Source organism: Camelus bactrianus, chromosome 3 (assembly GCF_048773025.1).
Source record: "Camelus bactrianus isolate YW-2024 breed Bactrian camel chromosome 3, ASM4877302v1, whole genome shotgun sequence".
Taxonomy (NCBI): Eukaryota; Metazoa; Chordata; class Mammalia; order Artiodactyla; family Camelidae; genus Camelus; species Camelus bactrianus.
The window spans coordinates 45,440,240-45,463,835 of NC_133541.1; the positions used below are offsets into that span (position 1 = coordinate 45,440,240).

The 23,596-nt window shown below is 33.6% G+C and overlaps 2 protein-coding genes across 11 annotated transcripts in view; one reads left to right on the forward strand and one right to left on the reverse strand.

Moving 5' to 3' along the window:
• Positions 1-12,981, forward strand: part of TRAPPC13 (trafficking protein particle complex subunit 13) — a 31,744-nt gene extending 18,763 nt beyond the window's left edge. The window contains exons 6-13 of one of the 4 annotated variants that reach the window (XM_045512408.2): positions 142-214; positions 1,231-1,275; positions 4,393-4,410; positions 6,299-6,432; positions 7,700-7,898; positions 8,959-9,059; positions 11,472-11,622; positions 11,738-12,981. In XM_045512408.2, the coding sequence (XP_045368364.1) occupies positions 142-214; positions 1,231-1,275; positions 4,393-4,410; positions 6,299-6,432; positions 7,700-7,898; positions 8,959-9,059; positions 11,472-11,622; positions 11,738-11,845 (829 nt within the window). In that variant the 3' untranslated portion in view covers positions 11,846-12,981. The remainder of the gene's footprint in view (positions 1-141; positions 215-1,230; positions 1,276-4,392; positions 4,411-6,298; positions 6,433-7,699; positions 7,899-8,958; positions 9,060-11,471; positions 11,623-11,737) is intronic. The other 3 variants (XM_010949370.3, XM_045512409.2, XM_010949373.3) reach the window with 3 other exon arrangements.
• A 63-nt stretch (positions 12,982-13,044) lies between these two features.
• SGTB (small glutamine rich tetratricopeptide repeat co-chaperone beta) overlaps positions 13,045-23,596 on the reverse strand; it is a 40,150-nt gene continuing 29,598 nt past the window's right edge. For 3 of the 7 annotated variants that reach the window (XM_010949366.3, XM_045512412.2, XM_045512413.2), the window contains exons 7-11: positions 19,319-19,457; positions 18,744-18,806; positions 17,909-17,946; positions 17,591-17,674; positions 13,045-16,221 (exon numbers count right to left, since the gene is read on the reverse strand). In XM_010949366.3, coding sequence (XP_010947668.1) covers positions 16,110-16,221; positions 17,591-17,674; positions 17,909-17,946; positions 18,744-18,806; positions 19,319-19,457 — 436 coding nt within the window. In that variant the 3' untranslated portion in view covers positions 13,045-16,109. Of the gene's footprint in view, positions 16,222-17,590; positions 17,733-17,908; positions 17,947-18,743; positions 18,807-19,318; positions 19,458-23,596 lie in introns of all 7 variants that reach the window. The other 4 variants (XM_074359020.1, XM_074359019.1, XR_012504579.1 and 1 more) reach the window with 4 other exon arrangements.

Genomic DNA, 23,596 nt, shown 5'->3' on the forward strand with positions numbered 1-23,596 from the left:
TTTTTTCCTATTCTAGGTTCATTTGGCTACATTGTCACATCATTGGCATAAATATTTTCCAAATTTGTGGATAGAATTTTTAACTATTAAGAAACAAAATTGAAAATAATTCAAAATCATTAAAACGTCTTTCTGTTTCAGCTTGGTGTGTGCAGTGAGTTATACAACTCAGGGTGGAGAAAAAATGTATTTTAGAAAATTCTTCAAATTTCAGGTATTGAATATGACAGTGGTAAATAGTTTTTAGATTACTTTTCCCCCCCTTAGGAAGTTATTCCTATTTATCTGCAGTGAAAACTGGCTTCCAAATAAAGCAAATAGCTTAATATCTTAGGATTTGTCATATTACTAGCAATCTAAAGTCATACAAAAGTAAGTTAAATAAAAGCAGAGAAACTGTCATCACCAGTGTAATGTTTTACTTGAAGATTTTTATCCAAAAAAAAACTGTTACTCATGCCTTAACTAAATATACAGGAATCTAGAAGAGGGATAAAGTGAGTGTAAATTCTAGACAAACTAAGTGTAAATAATGTCAAATTTCTAAAGAAGTATTAAGTGAAAGTTTATTGACCTGGGCTAACTGGACCAAGCTGCCTTCAGAGACTCTGTAAATCACTGAAATTGTAGTTAGAATTTTGTATTTATACACAATTTTCAAAGTCCATGATCAAAAAAATAGTCAAAAACCCCTGGTTTAACACATGTATGCATATGGATGGGGAGATGAGATGACCATATGTAGCTACATAGATATGATGCTATGTGTATTTTTATCCCCCTCTTTGTAAGTGGAAGAAAAAGCGTTATCAATAGGAAAATAAATTTTGCTGTTGCCTTGCTGCATCACTTACTTGTTTAAGATTTTACATGCCTTATAAAAGAAAGCGAAAGGTTCAATTGCTTATTTTGATAAACATTTTAGTGAAATATGTAAAGAAAAATACATAAAATATGTTTTGTTTAACAAAATATTATGAAGTACAAACGCATATAACTTGTATAACTTAACTATAACCCAGTCAAGAAATTATGGTTGCTTTGTAAAAAGTGCATTTGGGATTGTTTTTGTTTGTTTTTACAAGAGTATTAAATATCCATTAAAAAAGGCTTAGAAAAGTTAAAGTTGGAAAATGCCTTTGACAACTTTAAGCCCTATGATTTAAAACAAATAAACAAAAATAAACGGTCAAATGATAATAATCTCCTTTGATTGTTTTATTCAATTAGGTTCTCAAACCTTTGGACGTGAAAACCAAATTTTACAATGCAGAGGTAAGTGTTGGGCACTTAATGGTATTTCACATTCAACCTTAAGATCTTATTTGACCAACATTCTGATTTATTATGTTTCTTTTCATGTTAAAGTAAATTGCTGACAAGACGACAAATTACTTGTGAAAAATGAGCATAAAGTTCAATCAAAAGTGAATAACTTCATTGTAGATCTCTTTTAATCTGCTGTTTTCAACTTACATGGAATCAGTATGCCTTGATTTTTATTCTTGTTAATTTTGTGAGGCTTTCAACCCCTTTCATTAAATGATTGCCCTATGCTTCCACTGAATAGTTGTTTTTACTGTCAAAAAGCATTAGCAGTCTGTTAAATATATTTATAAATGTGGTTCTAATATTACAGAAATTAAAGTAGTAGATCTAACCCTGGAAAAAATTTAATATTCATGTAGAAGAATATTAAATAGAGCTCAGCTCATTAAATTCTTTATCCTGTGAAGTCATTGTGCCATCCAGAGTTACGTTGCTGTTTGGTGAATGGCTTGAAATGCTCCTTTGCAGAAACAAATTTGGCAAAAATATAGAAAGAAGTAACTTTTAAATAGAAGGCAAACTATCTTGTATCTTAACAAAAGAGATAAAATGGAATTTGCCATAGGAGAAAGGTTTTATTATTTAAATTTATTTTACAAAATTCTATTTTATCCTGGCATCTAAAGCGCCAGAAAAAGCAGATTTCCTAGCAAGCCTCTTCCCCTCCAAAACTCACGTGTTTCATAACACATTGATAAACTTGAAGATATTCAGATACAATATTTTGAAATTAAAAGTATATTTTTATTACTCTAAAACCAGATGATCAGAAGTTTGCAGCCACATGTCAAATTTGATACATATTTTTACAATCAGCAGCTGAGTTTTTATTCAGTATAAAGTTTGTGCTACAACTGGCCATACTGAGATGTCTTAAGATAAGGAACCTGACCTGCAGTAAAGACCTATTAGGAGAAAAGAAAAAAGCACATAAAATAACAAAGGTAATTAGAGTAGTATATAGTGAAACTAAAGAGGATGATAAAAAAGGTGTGCTACAGGAACTGTGGGGATGAGATTTTAGAGTAGTCTGAAGAAGCTTCATGAGCAGAGTCTGGAAGAAATAGGTGTTAGAAATGTCCAAGTGTCAGAGCCGTGAAGCCATTCCAAGAAGAGTTGCAAATGCACATGGAATATTGATTACATAATGAGGAGTATATGTATTTGTTGGGAGGATACAGTCTCATCAAGGAGATTACTAGATGTTTAAAGAATTGACATTTCTTTTTGAGGCATAGGGGAGTTGAGATACTACATATTTGTTCTATCATTTTTTGTTATTAATAATGTACTGTTGATTAGTTATAGTATATCTATCCAGCTTGGGGAATTTTAAAGTCTTTACTGGGAAAGTTTTCATTCATAGTGAGAGGCGAGATTGATTAACTATTCTGCTGGTATAGATATATTGGAAAATTAAAAGCAAACAGGGCTGTAGGTGGGTCTTTTTTTTCTATTTAGCTCCTAGGAGAGTATATATTAAGCTATTTTAGGTTTTCTTTGTTGAAATATGGTGGTACATAAAGATGCTAATCAAGTAGTTTTATCACACTAATGTTCAGAGTGAGTTGCAAACCCTTTTTTTAATTGCTAGTTATTCCATGAGTAATACTGAAAAAGTAGCACACTCCCCCAAAACAAAGGGAAAAACCCACTATTCCTCCACACCAAAAAATAATTGGTTTTTTATTAATCAATATTCCCTTTCAGTCTTTACTCATTTATATATAATACTCTGTTTGTATACTCAGTAACAATTTTATTGGCTGTGCTTTCCAGCTAACATTAAATACAGACATAATCTTTCAACTTTGCTAATGAACTTAAGCTAAAAAAATTTTACTAAAATTCTGAACTTTTGAAAATAGACATTTCTTTTAAAGTGAAGAGTGAACAAATAGCATTTAGTGTCTCTCTAAGATATTTGATATTATCTAATTAGACAAACAAATACTGTTCAGCCTGTAGCATGAGGCAGAATCTCTGGTCCCCAATTCAGGTAAATTGTAGGAGTTAGTAAACTACAGTAATATCCATAGTTATGTTTATTACTCTATGCCAAAGTCTTTACACGATGACTAGTATTAGCCCACATTTGTTTCAAACATGGTTTTTATGCTGCTTCTAATAATTCTAATAATATGTGAATCACCTAAAGGAAAACAAATTTCATGAGACACTTTGTTATAGTCTTCTAAAATAGAAAAAACTTGTAAAAAAAAAAATTGGTAACATTAGAAGCACTTCAAACACTTGGTCACCTGCTAGGTACAGAGCTCCATGCCAGGTACTGAAGAGAAATGAATATAAACTGAACATCCTCCCAATCCTCAAGGTACTTAGATCTGGTGGAGGAGACAACATGACATAACTATAGTTAAGCACCACACCCCACCACGATCATGAAGTGTTATTAGACTCTGGGAACATAGAAAGGTGAAAAATGATTTCCAGCTCTGTGTTTGACATTTGAGATGGCCCTTAATAAATAAGTTGCTTTAGAAATATATATGAAAAAAACAAACAAATCTGTTAGTAAGAAGAGAATAAACTCTTAGTTGTCTAAAGTAGTCTAGCCCAGCATTCCCTAAAGTGGGATCAATGGAACTCTGATCATCCAAGATGTTGCTTGATAAAATGATTCCTTTATTAATTAGATAAGTTTAGGAGAAGGCATACAGTATATATTCTGAATGTGGCAGATCGTGTGTATCCATCCTACGCAATCCATGAAGAATTACCATGTAGGTAAAGAATTTTTAGAACTAGAAAAGCATGGGATATACCTCTCTTCCCCAAGATATGCCCTTGAATAGTTGCTCCTGTGTGAGTGTTCACATATAGTGTTCTTCTCTATTCATTTAACCTTAGCAGTTTCACCTTTTTAGAAAAATGATTTGTCATATCTCTTTATGTTACTTTCTGTTTACTTCCTTGTTTTACTAATGCTGTCTTATTTAGTAAATTTTTTAAAATGCAGAAATGCATTTTATTTTAAAGTTATTCCTTTTCTTTAACATTTAATCTGATTTTTCTAATTTTTCTTTTTTATTTTTCCATTAGAGTGACCTCAGTTCTGTGGTAATTTGATTTTTTATTATAAATTTATATGCTTTTCTTACCACTTTTTGACTCTGCCTAATTAATCTCTTTACAAAACATAGTGGAAAAACAAAGTTAGTTGTGAATACTATCTATGTGACTTCAAAAAAATGTATACAATTTGTACTTTTTATTTTATATTGATTGTCTTATTCTGTGGGAAAAAAATAAACCAAAGAAAAATGATCATATTGAAACAATTATATTCTCATTTTTAGTATTTTTCTTGTAGATATTTTTTAAAAGAGGCATGTTAACATTTTTTAAAATAGCCTTAATATAAAATATCATACTATAATTTTTTGAATAAACTATGTAGTTGAAATTCATCTTCAAATGCACGGTGGCTTTAGTTTTAAGTCTGGGTCAGGTAAAGATGGCCCCTTGACAACAGTAAATGGGAGAAAATTAAATTTTCCCAAGTTGGCTAAAATCTTTTCAAATTTCTATTAAATATAAGCAACATTTGCTTATAACACACTACATATATTATAACATCAACTGCCTTAGCACTGAATTCTTATGTTAATTTTTCAGGTGTCAAATTACTTCATACTAACTGTTCAAACTAACTTAATTTTCCATTATGCTGCTTGTTTTTCTTTCATTTTATCTAAGCGCTTCTAAACTTATGCAGAAAATTGCATTTGAAAATTTGAAATGTGGGTCTGTGGTTTTTTTTTTCTTTTTTAAAGCAATGGATCGATGGGATATATTTACTTTTTTTTCCCTGAGAAAAAGTAACAGAAAAATGCTTTTAAACATGTACATTCTTTTAAACTGGTAAATCATTGTATTTATATTTTCATTTGAGCACATGTGCCAAAGACTAAAGAAACTGTTTCATTTTAGATTAATAATACATTAAATTATAACTTTCATTATAATTTTGCAAATGATTTCTATTTTCCTGAATAAGAGCCAATTTGTTTTTGGTCGTAGTTTATTTTGTTTTATTTCTGTTTGTATTATTACTATGAAACTTTTGAACAAAATAATTCTTAAATATCCTTAGTGTACCATTTTGTATATAGGTTTGTTTAAAAATGAGCCAAGTTGTTTGTTATCCTTAATTATAAACACACAAAAAAACTAAATAGCATAAAACGAAAGATGTTTAGCATAATCAGGAAATTAAAAAATTATGAAAAAGTACATATTTAAGTTACCCACTGACTGAAGTATAGCATTAGTTTTCAAATCTGTCACTGAGGCTACATAGTACCTTTTGTTTGACTTAAAAACTCAAAGATTATCTAGTATAATTCAGATGCTTTTGCCCTAAATGTACATTTACAATGAACCAAGAAATCCAGCTACTGACCACTAAAAAGTTTGCTTTAATTAAAAAGTTAAATTCTATAAGATTATAAAATGGGTCATTCAACTATACTAGTGGTCCCTATACTGTCTAAATCGAAGTAATATGAAAATTGAGGCTAAATTATGCAGGAATATTATAATGAAGACCCATTATCTTAACGTAGCACTGAAATGATAGGTGCACAGGTATATTCATTATACTAAATTGCATTTTAACATTTTAATAACTTACTAGAAAATCTAAGATATATGTAAATGAAACTCCAGTTAAATATTTTTGGACATTAATACAAAAAATTATTATAGTTATCCCCTATCCATTGTTTGAAAAGCTATCAGTTGACTAACAATTGACTTTACCCCTGTTAATTATGGTAGGATGAAGATTTCTTTTCTTGCATTAATTATGATAACTTTGATTTGCAGGCATGAACTAATCACATTTGTGGTTAATGTTTTTTCTTCATATAAATTAGATATTATTGTTGAGGTAAATACTTTAAACACCATCATACTTTGGTGGATTTTTTTTTCATATTTTCAGACTGATGAAGTATTTCTCGAAGCCCAGATTCAGAATATTACAACCTCACCCATGTTTATGGAGAAAGTTTCACTGGAACCATCTATAATGTACAATGTAGCAGAATTAAATTCAGTCAACCTAGCTGGAGAATGGTAAATATGAATTATGAAGTGTTTGTTTTCATTTTGAAGGACATGAACTTTTTCTAACGTTGTTACTCTTGGTTAGTTTGTATATATTTTTTAATTAATAGGCTTAATTTTTTTAGAGATGTTCTATATTCACAGAAAAATTGACCAGAAAGTACGGTTCCCACATGCCTTCCTCCGCACTTACAGTGTCCATCCTATTATTTATATTTTATTTTAATGTGACACATTTTTTATAATTAATGAACCAATAATGATTCTTATTATTAACTAAAAGTCCATAGTTTACATTAGGGTTCACTCTTTATGTTGTACATTCTATAGATTTTGACAGATGTAATGACATGTAGCCATCATGACTTTTTTATAAAATCGTTTCACTGCCCTAAAAATCTCCTGTAGTCCACCTACTCGTCCCTCCCTTCACATAAAAATAAGATACTAGCCATTTGTATTTGAAGCATTTATTCTTTTAATTTTCATAATATTTCAGTGAGGTGAGTATGGAACAGTTCATCCTTATGCTGCAAATGATAAAGGAAATGATGATGGAGAAGTTAGGGTAAGAGTAAGCAGTGAGTTTGCAGAAGAAATACTCTCTCAGCATCAAAAAGAATGAGCATAAGAATAAAGGATTTAATTTTTTATGAAAATGAGATACACATGTGTTTCTGTAGGTAATTCAGAAGAAGAATAAATTGTAGGTTTAACATTTACATGGATAAGAAGATAATACCTGTAGAAAGTACCTGATGTTATTAACCAAGAAAGAAAAATTTACTTTTATCTTATTATGGTGGCTACAGTAGAGTTCTTAGCATCTCATACCCCCACAGAGAAAAACAATAATCTTCCATTCTTTTCCTGATCTTTTAATTCATTTTGAAAATGATTACTTAGTTTAGAATGGTATGTTTCTTATTCTAAACTATTTTCTTTCATAGTTTTAGAGAAAAGGAACAGGATACTTAAGGTTCTGATTTCTGTTGCATTTTTTCAATTAATTGATACATGTCCAATACTTTAGGTAGTTTATTACATTCTGTTATAACGAATTTCAAGATTTTCCATATAAACTGAAAACAAATTAAAGAAAAATAAGTCTTTCCAGTACAAGTCCTTTTCATTTGTATCGAAACCAATGACCTGTTCTATTCTAGAACTTTGGATGGTAAATCATTCAATTCCTGTTCAAAGGAACAATCACAGCCTTGGTTTCTCTTTTAAAAGATTCTAGAGAATTGTCTCCATCTCTGTCTCCACCCCTCAGTGTAACTACATTTGGGTCAAGAGCGTATTTGCAGCCAATGGATACACGCCAATACTTGTACTGCCTAAAACCCAAGAAGGAGTTTGCAGAAAAAGCAGGCATCATTAAGGGAGTAACAGTAATTGGAAAATTGGATATAGTATGGAAAACAAATCTAGGTGAAAGAGGAAGACTGCAGACCAGCCAACTTCAAAGAATGGTGAGTCTAGAAAAAACATTGGTGGGGGTTTTGGTGTGTGGGGAGCAAATAGTTAGAACAGGTTAAATTTTCCTAGGTCTGTCACTAAAAATCAGAGCACTATAAAAAGCATTAATATTGGTAGAGAATAAAAGACTAGTTATTACACTGGTCTCTAGGTAGAAAATGGGTATTAAATGAGGAGAAATGTTCACATGTTAATTTGTCCATAATACATGATTTTTTACTTTTCCAAACAATTTAAATGAATGTGATAACTCATGCTTGCTGTTCGTCTGACTTCCACTGTACTAAAATTTTCTTTTTTTGCAATGTCTTGGAACTCTTGGACTTACACTACATTTACCTACTCAGTTCTTACATTTTTTTAAGATGTTTAGGTCTAGGTCATCTGAAACTCAGGTGAGTCCCACTCAAGTTATCTTGTAGACATTGGTTGGATATTTGGCCTGATTGCTACTCGAATAGTATGAACGGCTGCCAGTCTTCCTTTTCTTATGCTAGTGAGAATATGCTACAGAATCCTCACTTTATACTGAGTAGTACCTACTGAGATACATTCTAAAATTTGTTTTTCTTATACTATTTGAGGTAATAATTGGGGAAAAAGGATTACCTCTGGATACAGCCATTAGCTATCATCTCTGATGCTCTACCACTGAGCTGCTTCCCTCCCCACCATGGCATGTTGATTCTGTGGTCTGTCCCTGCCAGTGTATCTTGTGAACAGACATGATTTTCTTCCAGGATCATTTCAGTGAATTTCCTCTTTCTGTGCAGGCAGTAACCTTGTAGAGTATGTATAAGCTACAGTATCTTTAGAAAGCATATCTTTAAGATCAAACCCCCTGAAACTTCTTTACTGTTTACCTGTGAGATTCATTATATTTCTCCTAAACGTGGAGTAATTATAACAAAAATGTCAGGAGCTATAGTGCTATCCTACACGTAGTAGCAACAAAAGAAGTTAGAATGAAGAACAGCAGAATGACTGATACCTTCATTAAAATGGAAAGGTTTTGTAATAGATGTATGTTAACTGTATTGCTTTTTCTCTTAGGCTCCAGGTTATGGAGATGTTAGGTTGTCTTTGGAGGCAATTCCAGATACTGTAAACCTAGAAGAACCTTTTCATATTACTTGTAAAATAACAAACTGCAGGTAATGCCAGTGTTTGTGGATGGATGTCCTTTCTTCTTCATCTAAGAGAGAATTTTTAAATCTTTTAAACACACTGTCTCCTTTAAAGTTTCCTCTTGCCATATATCCATCTCTGATGTTGACACTGAATACTGTGAAGTTCTTCATCTCGTAGCTGTATATTAAATTTTTTAGAGATCCTACAATATTAGACATTTTCTGTATTTTATTTCCATATCTATGAGGTAGGTATTAATTATTTACATTCTATGCAAAAGAAAGCCAACTGAGAGGTTGTGACTTATTCAAGCTCAGAGAGCTAGTGGAGATAGGGTTAGAATTTGAAACTGGGTGTATTTGACTTCAAAGTCCGTGTTCTTTTCCTTGTTTACACTTCCTTCACACTTCAGATTACTAAAACATGAGCTACTAGGTTCTTACAGAACAGTACATTATAGATTTACTATAATAAGATAGATTTTTCTGAGGCATACTTATACCCGAGTTGTATCTTTCGTATTAAGAAGGTAAAAATTGGTTATGAATTTAATATAAGGAATAATCATAGATTCAAAACAAGGCTTTGATAATAGAGTATAATCTAGCTATTGGGAAGCAAAGAGGATAGGGCTTTGAAGCCAGAAAAACCTAGAATTAAATCCCAGTCCTGTCACTTTTGCCACTACTTGTATTACTACTTGGGGCACTTTGATAATATTGCAGCGATGAATCCCATTCCTCATGGTCTGAATATATAATCCTTTTCAATTCTATATCCATCCTGACTTTGTGATACTAGGGAGATAGGAAATATACATCCTTCAAAATGATAAAAATACCTACTTTCCCTATGAAGATAACTGGACCTTCCCTTGTACAATCATCCCTTTCTGTCTAGCAAATTTAATACAGTTTTTTAGTGACATTCATTTATTGCTATAATTATTAATCTCTTCCTCTCTAGATTGCAAATAATTCAAGAGAAGAGACCATGTCTTACCTAGCATTATAAATGTAGTGCCTGACACATCATAGGAGCTCAACAAACAATAACACACACAAGATAAAAGACCCTGTACCTAATAAGGTGTACTTTTGGATTTTTTGTTTTGCATTTTCAAGTTATAACAAATCAGTTATTGGCCAGATGACAAAGTGCTGTAATAAATAAAGAAATTTCATTTATTTTGGGTACTTTACCTTTTGGTGATTCAAATAGGCTTTCTAAAAAGCACTTGTGCTTCAGATCTTCAGTTCCCTCATCTATACAAATGGAATTACCACCCCCCAACACATACAGACACACAGACATACACACACAACATACACCTACTGGATTTTTGTGAAACTTAATGAGAAAATTCATGTAGTGCATATACACTGGTCTGGGCACACAGTGGACATTTCAGATTGTTGGGGGGAGACAGGCATGTAAAAGCTAAATTAAATCAATATGTCTAAAAATCAAGTTTAAATTGAAAAATGTAGAGCCAACTATGAGAAGAAGAAAAGAGCTTTAAGAGATGAAAGTAGTCATGAATGGTGGTAGAGTAGCAGATTGTTTTTCATTATGAGCCTTTTGGTTATTTTTTTTTTTAATGTGCATACTTTCATTAAAAGTTTTTTAACTTAGTAAGTTTAAGTTGAACTCGTGATATCAGTTATACACAGAAGTAGTCTTTTCATGTTAACACTGAACACCTGAATACTTTTACTTCTTTTTTTTTCTTTTTTTCTAGTGTAAGACTTTTTTTTAACATTTTTTATTGATTTATAATCATTTTACAATTTTGTGTCAAATTCCAGTGTAGAGCACAATTTTTCAATTATACATGAACATATATATATTCGTTGTCACATTCCTTTCTCTGTGAGCTACCATAAGATCTTGTATATATTTCCCTGTGCTATACAGTATAATCTTGTTTATCTATTCTACAATTTTGAATACTTTTACTTATTAATCCTGCTGGTCATTTTCTATATTATGTGAATGGTAAGGAACATAGATTAAACAGAAAAAGCACTGGACCAGACTCAGTTAATCTTCTTCTTTCCTGTAGAGTACCTAACAAAAATAAGAAGAATATATAGCAATAAGATTAAACACAGATGCCTGGAAGTCTCTCAAAGTGGCAAAACTGTTAACCGATCAGCATCAGGGAGCCAGTGTTCACTAAAAGAACCGGGAGGCCCGCATCCAGACAGGCAGATTAGTCTCAGTTCCCCTGAGCATCCTAGAAGATGCTGTCTCCTTTCATTTTCCTGATTCTATCTTAAGCGAAATGAAAATGAAATGATAGCTTTTCATTTCTGTTTCTGGTTTTCTATTGGACACTCAAAAAAGGAATTCACTGGCAAGAGTGGAATAAATATCGCAGTACCTCTTTGTGAAAGGAACAAGATTTATTCCTGTTTTTCTGATTCCTCCAGCAGTGAAAGGACTATGGATCTGGTTTTGGAGATGTGCAATACCAATTCCATCCACTGGTGTGGCATTTCAGGAAGACAGCTTGGAAAACTACATCCCAGTTCCTCCCTCTGCCTTGCACTTACACTACTGTCTTCAGTACAGGGACTGCAAGTATGCTCTCTTTTCAACAATTTCAGTATTTGGGGACTGTAGAAAATATTAACCCACATTTTCTCTGGTTATTACCAATGAATGAAAACTTCGATCTATATTTTTCTCTCAATAGAGCGTCTCCGGCTTAAGACTCACAGACACGTTCTTAAAGAGAACATATGAATACGACGACATCGCACAAGTCTGTGTGGTATCTTCGGCCATTAAAGTGGAAAGCTGAAGAAAATTTCTATTGTTGTGCTTTTCACTGAGTTTCCAGGAACTTTGTGTACTTCTGTCACCTTTGTAAAATGATCAAGTCAACAGCAAAAATAAGTATGTATTATTTAAATTTCTTTCCTGTAAAGCAGTTAAATATTAAATGTTTGTTTTGAAAAGAACCATCTGCTGATTTTATCTTGTGAGTTATATTCTAAATGAACATTTGTACATTTTCTACACATATGCTATTTTGTTTCGTTTTAAATGACCATTGGACTTTATTCCCCAAGAGGTCTATATTTGAGACCACTTGTCCCTAGCAGGTATCTGGAACAGGGGTCAGCAAAATTTTCATGTGAAGGGCCAGGTAGTAAATACTTAGGTCTCTGCAGGCTGTGTGGTTTCTGTTGAAAATACTCAACCCTGCTGCTGTTGGGCAAAAGCAGCCAGCAGACAGACCGAGCGCAGCTGTCCGTTCACAGCAGGCAGCCGCCAGTCCGGCCTGCAGGCCGTAGTGTACCGGCCTCGATCTAGAAGATAACCGTCGTGTCTTAAAACTTCAGAATTCTTTTCATACTTTATTTAGAAATAATTCAGTTAACCCCAGTTTTTTTTTTTTTCCCCTAGCTGGTCAGTAACAAAAACGTTTAAAACAACTTGGGTAGTCCTTATGTAACCTTGTATTTGCTAACAGTATGAGTTTTTCTAGTTGTTTTCAAAATTATTGTATTGGTGTTTATCTTTGTTTGTGTCTACATACAAACACGCCCGTCTAAGTTTCAGTTACAGTAGATCATAATTGGTTTTATTTCTTAAGTTGTTGATTACTCTGTTAATTCTGAACTAAGAAGCCTGATAATTTTCCAAGTTAAAAAGTCCTAGATTTTTTCCCTTTGAAAAATAAGCCACTTATTTTCATAAGGCATATTTACAGGATTTCCAGCTTCTGATACTTAATCTTGAACTGTAAATCATGTATTGATATTATAAAACTTTGTATTTCTGCATGTAATCATACTAATTGACTTACACCATAAACAAAACTGAGAATGTTAAGAATGTACACAACTTTGCAACATGAGTGTAATAAAAGTTTCAATATTTTGAAAACAGAAACTAATGCTGTTAAATAAAGACTTATTTTGGTAAGTTGAATTTCAAGCATGTATATATAATTGCTTAAATGTAAGAATGCATTAAGTCAAATACAGAAATTGGTTTTTCTTAAATGCATAATTATTTATTGCCATGACAAATTGGTCCAAAATGAAAGCTATATTCAGAATGAGATTTGCCCTTAAATTGGAGAGGTAATTAATGAAAATAAAGTGCAAGCAGTAAAACTGAAGTCTGCCTTTCCTCCAAAATGAGCACAATTGAGTAAATGATGAAATAAGACTTTATAGCCACTGCACTGGATACTTCTATTGATTTCCGAGCATCTTCTCATGACTGAACCTTCTGTTTCAAATTCTGAAAGTAAAGTGTAACAATCACTTAAAATCTGCTATATAATTTGATTTAATTACAAAGTATCCTTTTATAAGCAATAACCTAGACACATATTGTTCATTCTTTAAGGTTAGACAGTGTCATCTTAGAAAGGATCTGTTTAAACCATACTATAAAAACTAGATGAACAGTTTGGTACATTAAATGAAAATGTCTTTTGCATAAAAAGGACATTATAAGTTTTACACAGCAGTATAACAGCTACAGCTACTATAGTGAAATGTGGTTAATAGAAGTCAGTCATTCCCAGGTAGAATGTATATAAAAATTTACTTTAACATCCTCTTGTTTCAGACAAGCAAAGTAACATTTACAGCATTACTTATAATTTTCAGAGTAAACCTTCTTGAAATAGCATGCAATGAATGCAGTGATTCCAAAGTGGTGAAAGCACTTAAAGAGGAAAAACGGCTTGAATAGAATGGAAATCCAGGTAAATGGACAGATACCTAGATTTAATTTATAATGGGTGATATATTAGAAAACAAACAAACCAGAAGGTAAAATGGAAGAAATACCCCAATTCCCATTACTTCATGTAAAAAGAATGCCTACCTTAACTACAGATATTAGCAAATCAAGGTATTGTTTTAAAGTGTTTTTTTCTTATAATGTCTTTGATTTTGGTATAAGAGTAATGGCTAAACAAAAAGAGTTGGGAGGCGTTTCCTCTTCTCTTTTCTGGGAGCAATTGTGTAGAATTGATATGAAATGTTTGGGAGAATTCACCACTGAAATCGCTGGGGCCTGTAGCTGTCTTTTCTGGAGGTATCTTCTTCCGTGAGCTTTAGTAGTTTGTACCTTACAAGGGATTTGTCTGTTTCCTCTAAGTTGTTAAATATATGGACCTAGAATTGGTCATAGTATTTTCTAATTATCCTTTTAATGTCGACAGGGTCTGTAATGGTATCTCCTCTTTCACTTCTGATACTGTTGCTACCTATTTTCTCTGTTTTCCTAGTCAGTCAGCTAGAGGCTCATCAATTTTATTGATCTGAAAGCATTGTTAATAAACTCAAGATAGTTATGCTGGGGACTTTTTCTTACTCAACACTGGGTAGGAGTGACTAATTTTTTATTAAGGATCAACTTTGCGTTTTTTGTTGGTTTTTTTTTTTTCCATTGCAGTCGTCATTTTTCTTTGGTTAGTTAGCACTTCATTCTGTATAACACTGAACTCTAGGAGATGAATTTAACTTCATGAAAAATGAAGCTGGTTTAGATGCAATACAGCATATTTAATTCAGAAGGCTTAGCTTAGGTTTAAGTCCTGCTCTCTCTGGCCAGAAGTATAGGTGCTATTTAAAATGGTGATTCCCAGACCTTATTAAAGGACCTACTAAATAAAAATTGAAGCTGTGCCCCTGAATCTGCATTTTTAATGAATTTCCAGGTTATTCTTACAATGAAATTATAGAACCTCTGTTGTAATCTCACAAAGGGAAAATTGGTTTTTAAACTTCAAGATACCAAGTAATTAGCCTTCTGAGGACAGTTATAGTAAGGCTCTGATCATCATCAGTATTACTGACTTACTTTTATATTACTTTCTATTTCAGTTTTCTCTCACAACACTTGTGAAATCATTATGTGTCTGCCAACTTTACCAATTTCATAATAAACAAAAGAAATTCCAGTTGCGATTAGAATGGCCTCATCTATCACTGTAGTTAAAGCCACTCCCATGGTACTTTAACATCTCTCTCCACTAGTATGTATCCTAATTCCAATAAAATATTTCAAGTCCCCTGTTACGTTTAAGTGGTATCAAATTAAGGTTAAGGATAAAAGCAACATGCCAAGCCAAATTATAGCAGAGGATTACATGAACAAGCAATGTTAGCGATAGATGCTTTTTGTAACCCATCAAATAAGTACTGAGTTAAAAAAAAAAATCAGTGTTTACAGGCACATAATAAAATGCCACTTAGAAAATCCTTAACTTAAGGGCCAAGCCATCGGCTTATTTAAATATTGATGTATTGGAGGGTTTCCACAGTAAAGTCACCACTGGGGAAATTGTGATAGTTAAACCGAACAGTTATACAACTGACCTAACCAGAATCATTAAGGATTTCTAAATGTACTTTATTATGTACTTAGCATAATTGGCCATGCTAATGTTATCAATACCAAACTGCAGGCGAGGTTAGTTAAGAACTAAAACCTGAGCATCCTACCTCCACTTTCTATACATTCACAGCATCTATTTCTTTTCAAAATAACAGCCCTTGCACCAAATGCTGCTTTCCACCAGCTCTTAAGATTTCATCACCCATCAGAATAAGCAGCATTAAAGATAGCACCTGCCCCCATGACATATATTCATTACCAATAGCTATCAAAGCTAAACCCAGGTAACAACCTTCTCTCCAGATATGCTGCTCAGTGGTAAGTATATTTCTCCTAAATCAGAATGAGAAACCTTCCTCTTTGGTCCCCTTTCAAAAAGTTTGCTTAGGGGAATTTGAAGCTAGAGAACTCAACTCACCAATAAACAGCCCTATGGTTCAATAAATATACTCTGCTATTAAGTCTAATATACAAACATGATGAAGATTTGAAAATGGAACCCTGTCCAGTTAAGTGCTATACTAGCACTTAACAAGGCTACTGATCATTCATTTACAAAGGAATCATGTTATGTGCAGGTCTGTTTGTGATAAACCTATTGTTTAGACAGATATATTCTTTAGATTGTTTTTGTTTTTGTTTTGGCCACTATCTATAGCAAACACTTCAGAGCCATAACTGTCTGCATTCTGGTTAAGTCAGGAATGTTCTTCAGCACTGCTGCTGAATGACCTGCTCCGGATGTGATTTCTAAGTTGCTCTATAAGTTCAGGATTCTGTTGCTGTATCTGCTGAGCAAACTGCTGTCCCCTATAGTAAAGAGGAAAAGTAGTATGAATTAGGGAATTTCCAGTCACAAAATACACATGCAAAAAGAACTGCAAAAGATATGGATACTACCCAAAGGGAACGTCTTGTATAGAAACAAGTTTTAGATTCATAACTTTAGTATCTGCAAGTTTACCAATGCATCCATACAGCATTATTACAGTGCAGTGTTCTTTATAAGAAATGAGACACCCAAGCTAAAAAGTGAGTTCCTGAATGAGGTGAAATCCACCACCCCATCCCCAAGTGCTTAACCACAAATGAGCCAATGGCTAACAAGTATGTGCTTTTATAGGTCTGCAAATATAATGCAAGGTATTTGTTACTGTAGTCAAGTCTTAATCATCCCTCGTGTGGCAGGTGTTACACCCATTTGGGGATGCTTATGAAGTCACCTAACAGCACTGATCTTTAAACAGGTAAAGAAATTTAATCCAAATTCCTCTGTGTGACTCACAACTGCAAGTGTTAGGTATCACTATAATCATGCCACTTAAAGATCACTCTAAAAATGCAAATAGGGTTACATAGTTATGATCACAAACAGGAAATGGTACTTCTCACTTCATGTGTTTCCACTGGCAGCATCACACAGATTCAAAAAGCAATTCAAAAAGCACAGTAGCTTAAGCAACTTGGAGGTAAAGGTAATGTGCTCAAGAAGATGAAACAAGTTCCTTTAGTAATGATGGGCACTGAAAAAGTGAATAAAAGTTTCCTAAGTGGTCTGAAACATTCATATTTATAATATATGATTTTTAAATATGTATGTGTGAAGGGTAGGGTGTAGCTCAGTGGTAGACTGCATACTTAGCATGCACAAGGGTTCAATGCCCAGTACTTCCATTTAAAAAAAACAAACTAATAATAAATAAATAAGCCTAATTACCACCCCTCAAAAAGTAAAATTAAAAAAATAAATTCTTGGGGAGAGGGTACAGCTCAGTGGTAGAGCGCATGCTCAACATGCACAAGGTCCTGGGTTCAATCCCCAAGTACCTCTATTATATAAATAAACCTAATTTAATAAATAAATTCTTTAAGTATATATATGTTTGCGTACCTAAATTCACACATACTTTAAGTAGATATTTGACTTTCATATACATCCTTGAATAGCTATTCAAACCTGCTGAAAAAAATGTTTCTTGGACCCAGATCTTCTGGATTCCTGCCCTTCAATCAGAAAATTTCAATTTATGAACTACTTTTAGATTTAATAATTAATGAGGTCACTGATACTAACAGTAAAAGATGAAAATTTAAAAGAAAGCCTTGGTACCCTCACCTTAGACACAAACTATAAAACATGAAATACTTTTTTACTGTTTCTATTTTAAATAATACTTACGCTTGGATGAGGCTAGACAGGTCAGTTAGGCCCCCAACTCCAGCAGCAGGTCCCCCAATAGCGTTTGTCATCATTCCTGACATTCTACAGTGGGCAAGAGATGTATCACTGGAATTGGCATATACGCTTGGCAAGCAGGATACTGGCCAAAGAAAAGCAGGTAAATAAACACACATTGTGTAGGTTGGACCAAATGGGTATGACTTTAAGTTCCCACTGACCAGCATTCGGGCCAGTTTTATCATTTTGGAGCTGATGTGCTCAATTAGGAGGCTGACAAGTGGAAGCGGGAAATATATGCTCTTTCTATATACTTACAGCTGTTGAACTTGAGGATTCTGCATTAAACTTGCTGCCTGGAATTGAAAAATGGCATCTACCATTAAAGGCAGTTCATAGTAACAGTTTTTTTTAAAAGCATTGGAATAAAAACTAAACCATGTAAGTCCTAACATTTTGCTGAGTTTTAATGTGCTACACAAAGTGAATGATGGGAATGTAAAAAAGAGGAGGTACTAGAAAAAATGGTATTGAAAATACGTTTCAAGGAAAAAGAGATTACAAGTAACACTACGGACTAAGGATATTGACAGCAGTTTACTTACTACTAACTACTGATCAGACCAGTAAAAGCCAAAAGTGAAAACAGAAGCTTTACAAACTTCTTTACAAGCTGGTAAAGCGTAAAGAACCTCCTACATTTGAGAAGGGCCACTTCAAAAGAGCAAGAGAAGAGGGGAGGGTATAGCTCAGTGGTAGAATGCATACTTAGTATGCACAAGGTCCTGGGTTCAATCCCCAGTACCGCCACCAAATAAGTAAATAAATAAACCTCATTGCCTCCGCCACCAATAAATAAATAAATAATTCTTTAAAAAAGTAAGAGACGTGACCTTGCTCCGTAGGACTTCGTAGTTTCACTCCTTCCTGTGCTCACAGTGGGAGGGGAATTGTTTTTATCTTCCTGAAGTCCACCCATGGCTTTTCCACAAAGCAGTACATGGGCAGGTTAAAGACAACAGCCACAGCACTATATTACCTCTCTCCTGCCACCACCACCACAAAAGCGCTCTTGTTTGTTTCTAAAAAGTTTAGAACTATATAGCTCTAGTGGAAAATAGAGCCAGCAAAGCAGAAAAGGAAATATACTCACCATACTAATGAAGGCTGGATTATTTATTAAACTAGCCATGTCAAAGCTCAGTCCAGTTCCTGTCTGTAAAACAATTATATCTGAGAATTATACTAACCACTACAATTTTTTTAATTTAAACTAATATATATATATTTATAAATATTCTATAAAATACTGTGAAAAAGCTGACCTCTCCATAGAGAGGACTATTACTATTTTTCTTGAGAACTTCAGACATGGTAAAAGAGCTGAAATTTTTGCAGAATTCTGAATTTTCATCTCATTAAAACTAATAAAGGAGGGATTTGAAATATAGACTCTTTATCTCACTTCCCTGCCTTATTCTATTCATGCAATTAACTCTGACTAAAATTATTTTTCTTACTTTGACTAGCATATTTGTAACATTACTTTTAGAATATAATAAATGTTACCTATTCTGCTGAAGAAGTTATTCAGTATAAAACAGTAATCTAAACCTATGACAATTAAAAGTGAGATTTTTTTTCTCTTCAGAATATGGTCTGACCACTACAAGTTGATTACAGTAAATTGTGAATGACAAAGTCACTCATTTGGCATTAGTAACTTACTGGACTGGATACCTCTCTTAACTTCTGTTCTGCTATTTTCAGATTTGACTTATAGGAGTCATTTTCAGGATCAAGATCTAACGCCTTCTGATAACTTGTAACTGCTTCCTCAAACTTATTCATGGCAGTGAGGGCCAGCCTGAAAAGAATACAGTGTAAGAGTGTAAGATATATAATTAAATAACATCAGGACATCATAAATTTAATCAAACACCTAGTTTGTATTCAATTTGAATCCAGATTACACTTAATTTATTCAATGTACGGTTCATCCTTAAACAACATGGGTTTGAAGAGTGCAGGTCCACTTATATGTGCATTTTCTTCATTAGTAAATACTACAGTACTAAACAATCTGAGGTTGGTTAAATCTGCAGATAGAGAGGAACTGCAGATACGGACGACCTGTGGATACAAAAGGTTTACTATAAGTTACACGTGGATTTTCGAGTGCAGAGGGTCAGCACCCCTAAACCCCACATTGTTCAAGGGTCAATTGTACCATAGTTCACAGGAGTATCACTGCCTTCTAATTCCAAGATTCTGTAAATCTGCACTCTCTCAATTCTGCTTGGTGATAACCTTGGCTCTCCTACATGAATCAAGACTTAATGATTAGAAATGAACCTTACATATCTTTCCATTTTTAAGCCTAATATGTGAAACAATTTGCTTTATGAATGATTAAGCTCCATAAAGATGTGAGCTGACTAACAATTCTATGGCCATTTAACACCGTGATGCTAAAACCGTTTTAAGAACTCTGAGCTAGATTTGTACTTCATAATATCTCACTTTCTTCCTTCCTAGCAGAGACACTGAGCCACAATACATATCAATTTACCTTAAAAATCAAAAAATAGAAACAAGTCCAATGAAACTGAAACAAGAAGAAATAGATAATTTGAACAGGCCAATCACTAGAAGTGAAACAGAATCTGTAATACAACAAAAAACAAACAAAAAAAAACCTCCCTGCAAACAAAAGTCCATGACTGGATGGCTTCACTGTGGAATTCTACCAAACATACAAAGAAGATGCTTTTGCACAGCAAAGGAAACCATAAACAATACCAAAAGCTAATCTATGAACTGGGAGAAAATATTTGCAAAATATGCGACCGACAAGGGCTTAATTTCCAGAATACACAAACAGCTCATACAATTTAATAACAAAAAAACAAACAATTCAATCAAACAAATTTGGCAGAAAACTTAGAGACATACAGATGACCATCAGGTACATGAAAAGATGCTCAATATCGCTAATTATCAGAGAAATGCAAATCAAAAGTACAATGAGGTATCACTTCACATCAGTAAGAATGGCCATCATTAAAAAGTCCACAAATGATAAATGATAGAGAGGGTGTGGAGAAAAGGGAACCCTCCTACACTGTTGGTGGGAATGTAATTTGATGTAGCCACTACGGAAAACAGTATGGAGATTCCTCAAAAAACTAAAAATAGACTTACCATATGATCCAGCAATCCCACTCCTGGGCATAAATCCAGAGGGAACTCTAATTCAAAAAGACACATGCACCCCAGTGTTCAAAGCAGCATTATTTATAATAGCCAAGACATGGAAGCAACCTAAATGCCCATCAACAGCTGAATGGACAAAGAAGATGTGGTATATGTACAATGGAATACTAATCAGCCATAAAAAAGAATGAAATAATACCATTTGCAGCAACATGGATAGACCTAGAGATTATCACACTAAGTGAAGTAAATCAGACAGAGAAAGACAAATACCAAATATATATCAGTTATATGTGTAATCTACAAAATGATACAAATGAACTTATTTACAAAGCAGAAACAGATTCACTGACAAAGAAAATAAACTTACGGTTACCAAAGGGGAAAGGGAATGTGGGAAGGGATAAATTAGGAGTTTGGGATTAGTAGATACAAACTACTATATATAAAATAGATAAAAAGCAAGGTCCTACTGTATAACACAGGGAACTATATTCAATATCCAGTAATAACTTATAATAATCCAATAATAACATATAACTGAATCACTATACTATATACCAGGAACTAACACAACACTGTAAATCAACTACGCTTCAATTAAAAAAATAATTTAAATAAATACACAAAGTAGGCTGTGGGGTGTTAGCTGGTCACTACTGGGTAAGACACATTAGTTGTGAAATAGATAAAATTAGCAGCCTTTACAACTCGAATAACACATTATTACCCCAAGAACAGGTCAAAGAGTGAGTTACCAAATTTGATGTTTTCCTCTACCTAGTTAGAATTTATTTATTGGAAAATTACTTGAGAATGAAACAATAATGGTACACATGGAAAGATAGTATTGAGGGTTTTTTAATTTTTTTTTCTTAGTTTATTTTTAAGCATTACTCTTTTTTTTTTTTTTTTTTTTGGCTGACTTACCTAACAGACTTCTGATCTAGATAAAATACAACGCCTAGCCATAGGAAAAAAAAATCTCAGAGCCTAATTAGTTTCCTACCAGTCAACCATGAAAGATACTTCATCAGAATCCTCAATTACTCAACAGTCAGTACATATTTATTGGAATCCTGCTGTGTAGCAGGCACTATTTTAGATTCCACAATGAAAAAGGTAAAGTTCCTGAGGTTAAGAAAATTTCATTCTATCTGGGAAGACAAAGCAATAAACATGCAGATAAAAAAGATTAATATTAAAGAGGATAAATAGGGGAACTGCTCAAAGGCAGCCACATTCAAGGGATGTGAGCAATGAAAAGAAAGCAGTCATGAAAGTTAGGGGAAAAGCATTCTAAACAGAAGCAGCAATCAACACCAAGGCCCTGAAAACAATGCAAGCTTGGGATGCTTAAGGAACAGGACAAAGGCGAGGAAGAGGGAGCACAGAAAACTAAGTGTGGGAAGAGATGACGTCAGGGCAACAAAGGACCATGGTTTGGAGTCTGGATTTCATTCTGGTTGCAACAGAATGACATGATCTGATTTATGCTTTATAAAGCTCCCTCTCACTTGTCTGCAAAGGACCAACAAGATGGGGAGAGTGGAGTGAAGGCAGGGAGACCAGTTAAGGAGCTATTGCAATAGCCTAAGTAAGAGACAGTAATTTGGACTAGAGTTATAAACAAGATAGCAATCAATTCTTGAATTCAAGGAGTATCTGGAAACTAGAATTGGCAGGACATGCTGATAGATTAGATGTGTCGGTGTAGTAAGAATGAAGGATGACTCCTAGGCTTCTGACCTGAGCACTGGGTAGGCGGAATGATAGTACATTTAATCAGATGAGAGAGATTTAAGAAGGTAACAAGAGTTCTGTATGGGATATGTTAAGTTTAAAATATCTATGAAACATCTAAGTGGAGATGAAAAGTAGTTGAATATATGAGTATGGAGTTCAGACGTATAACTTAAGAGATTCACCAACATATACAGTTTATTTTTATTATCCACAGTAATTATGTTCTACAAAGTCACCACAAACACTGAATTAGCAAACACTGAACAATTTCTCCTAGAAGAAGTATAAGGTTATGTTCCTGTGAGCCTCTGGTCACAAGATTTTCATCAACCAATCAATATGCAACCTTGTTTTACGTGTGTTTCTGTTTAAAGCAGCCTTATTTAATACATATCACTAATTCATTAGCATTGAACTTAAGCCAACTGCACTAAGAATGCCTGAACAAAACTTATCTAATACATGTTATTTTCTTGGTGAGGCACATCACAGCCTTCTTGCCCTTAGGAACACTAAGATAATACTTCAACCTATGTAGGGGGGCAATTGTAAAAAGGGAAATCAACAACAAAAAGCACAAAAATGCAATATAGCACTACGCTGACTGTAAAAAAGACACTCATTTTACAGCATGAGAACTGAAACCAAAAGGCAGAGCACTGCTTTATCTGACCTCAGCTGAGATCCTGCATGTCAGGTGACTCAAGTTTTTCACCACTCTGTGGATGACAACAAAAGCACAGTGAGTACAGATTTGGGGTTACATTAAAAAAAAAAAAAAAGCTTTAGCAAGTAGGTGAATTCATAAATACAGAATTCATGAATAATGCATATTGACTAAAGATGGAATTTAAAAGCATGGGACACACTGGAATCAAAAGTAGAATATGGACAGAAAAACTGCAGCAGCAGAGGAGGGAGCCCTGGAGCACACTATTATTTAGAGGTGGGAGAGGAGGAAGAGCCAGTAAGAGAGACTGGGAAAGAACATCCAGTGAAGTAGAAGGAAAACCATGAAGCGTGGTGTCACAGATGCCTAGAGAA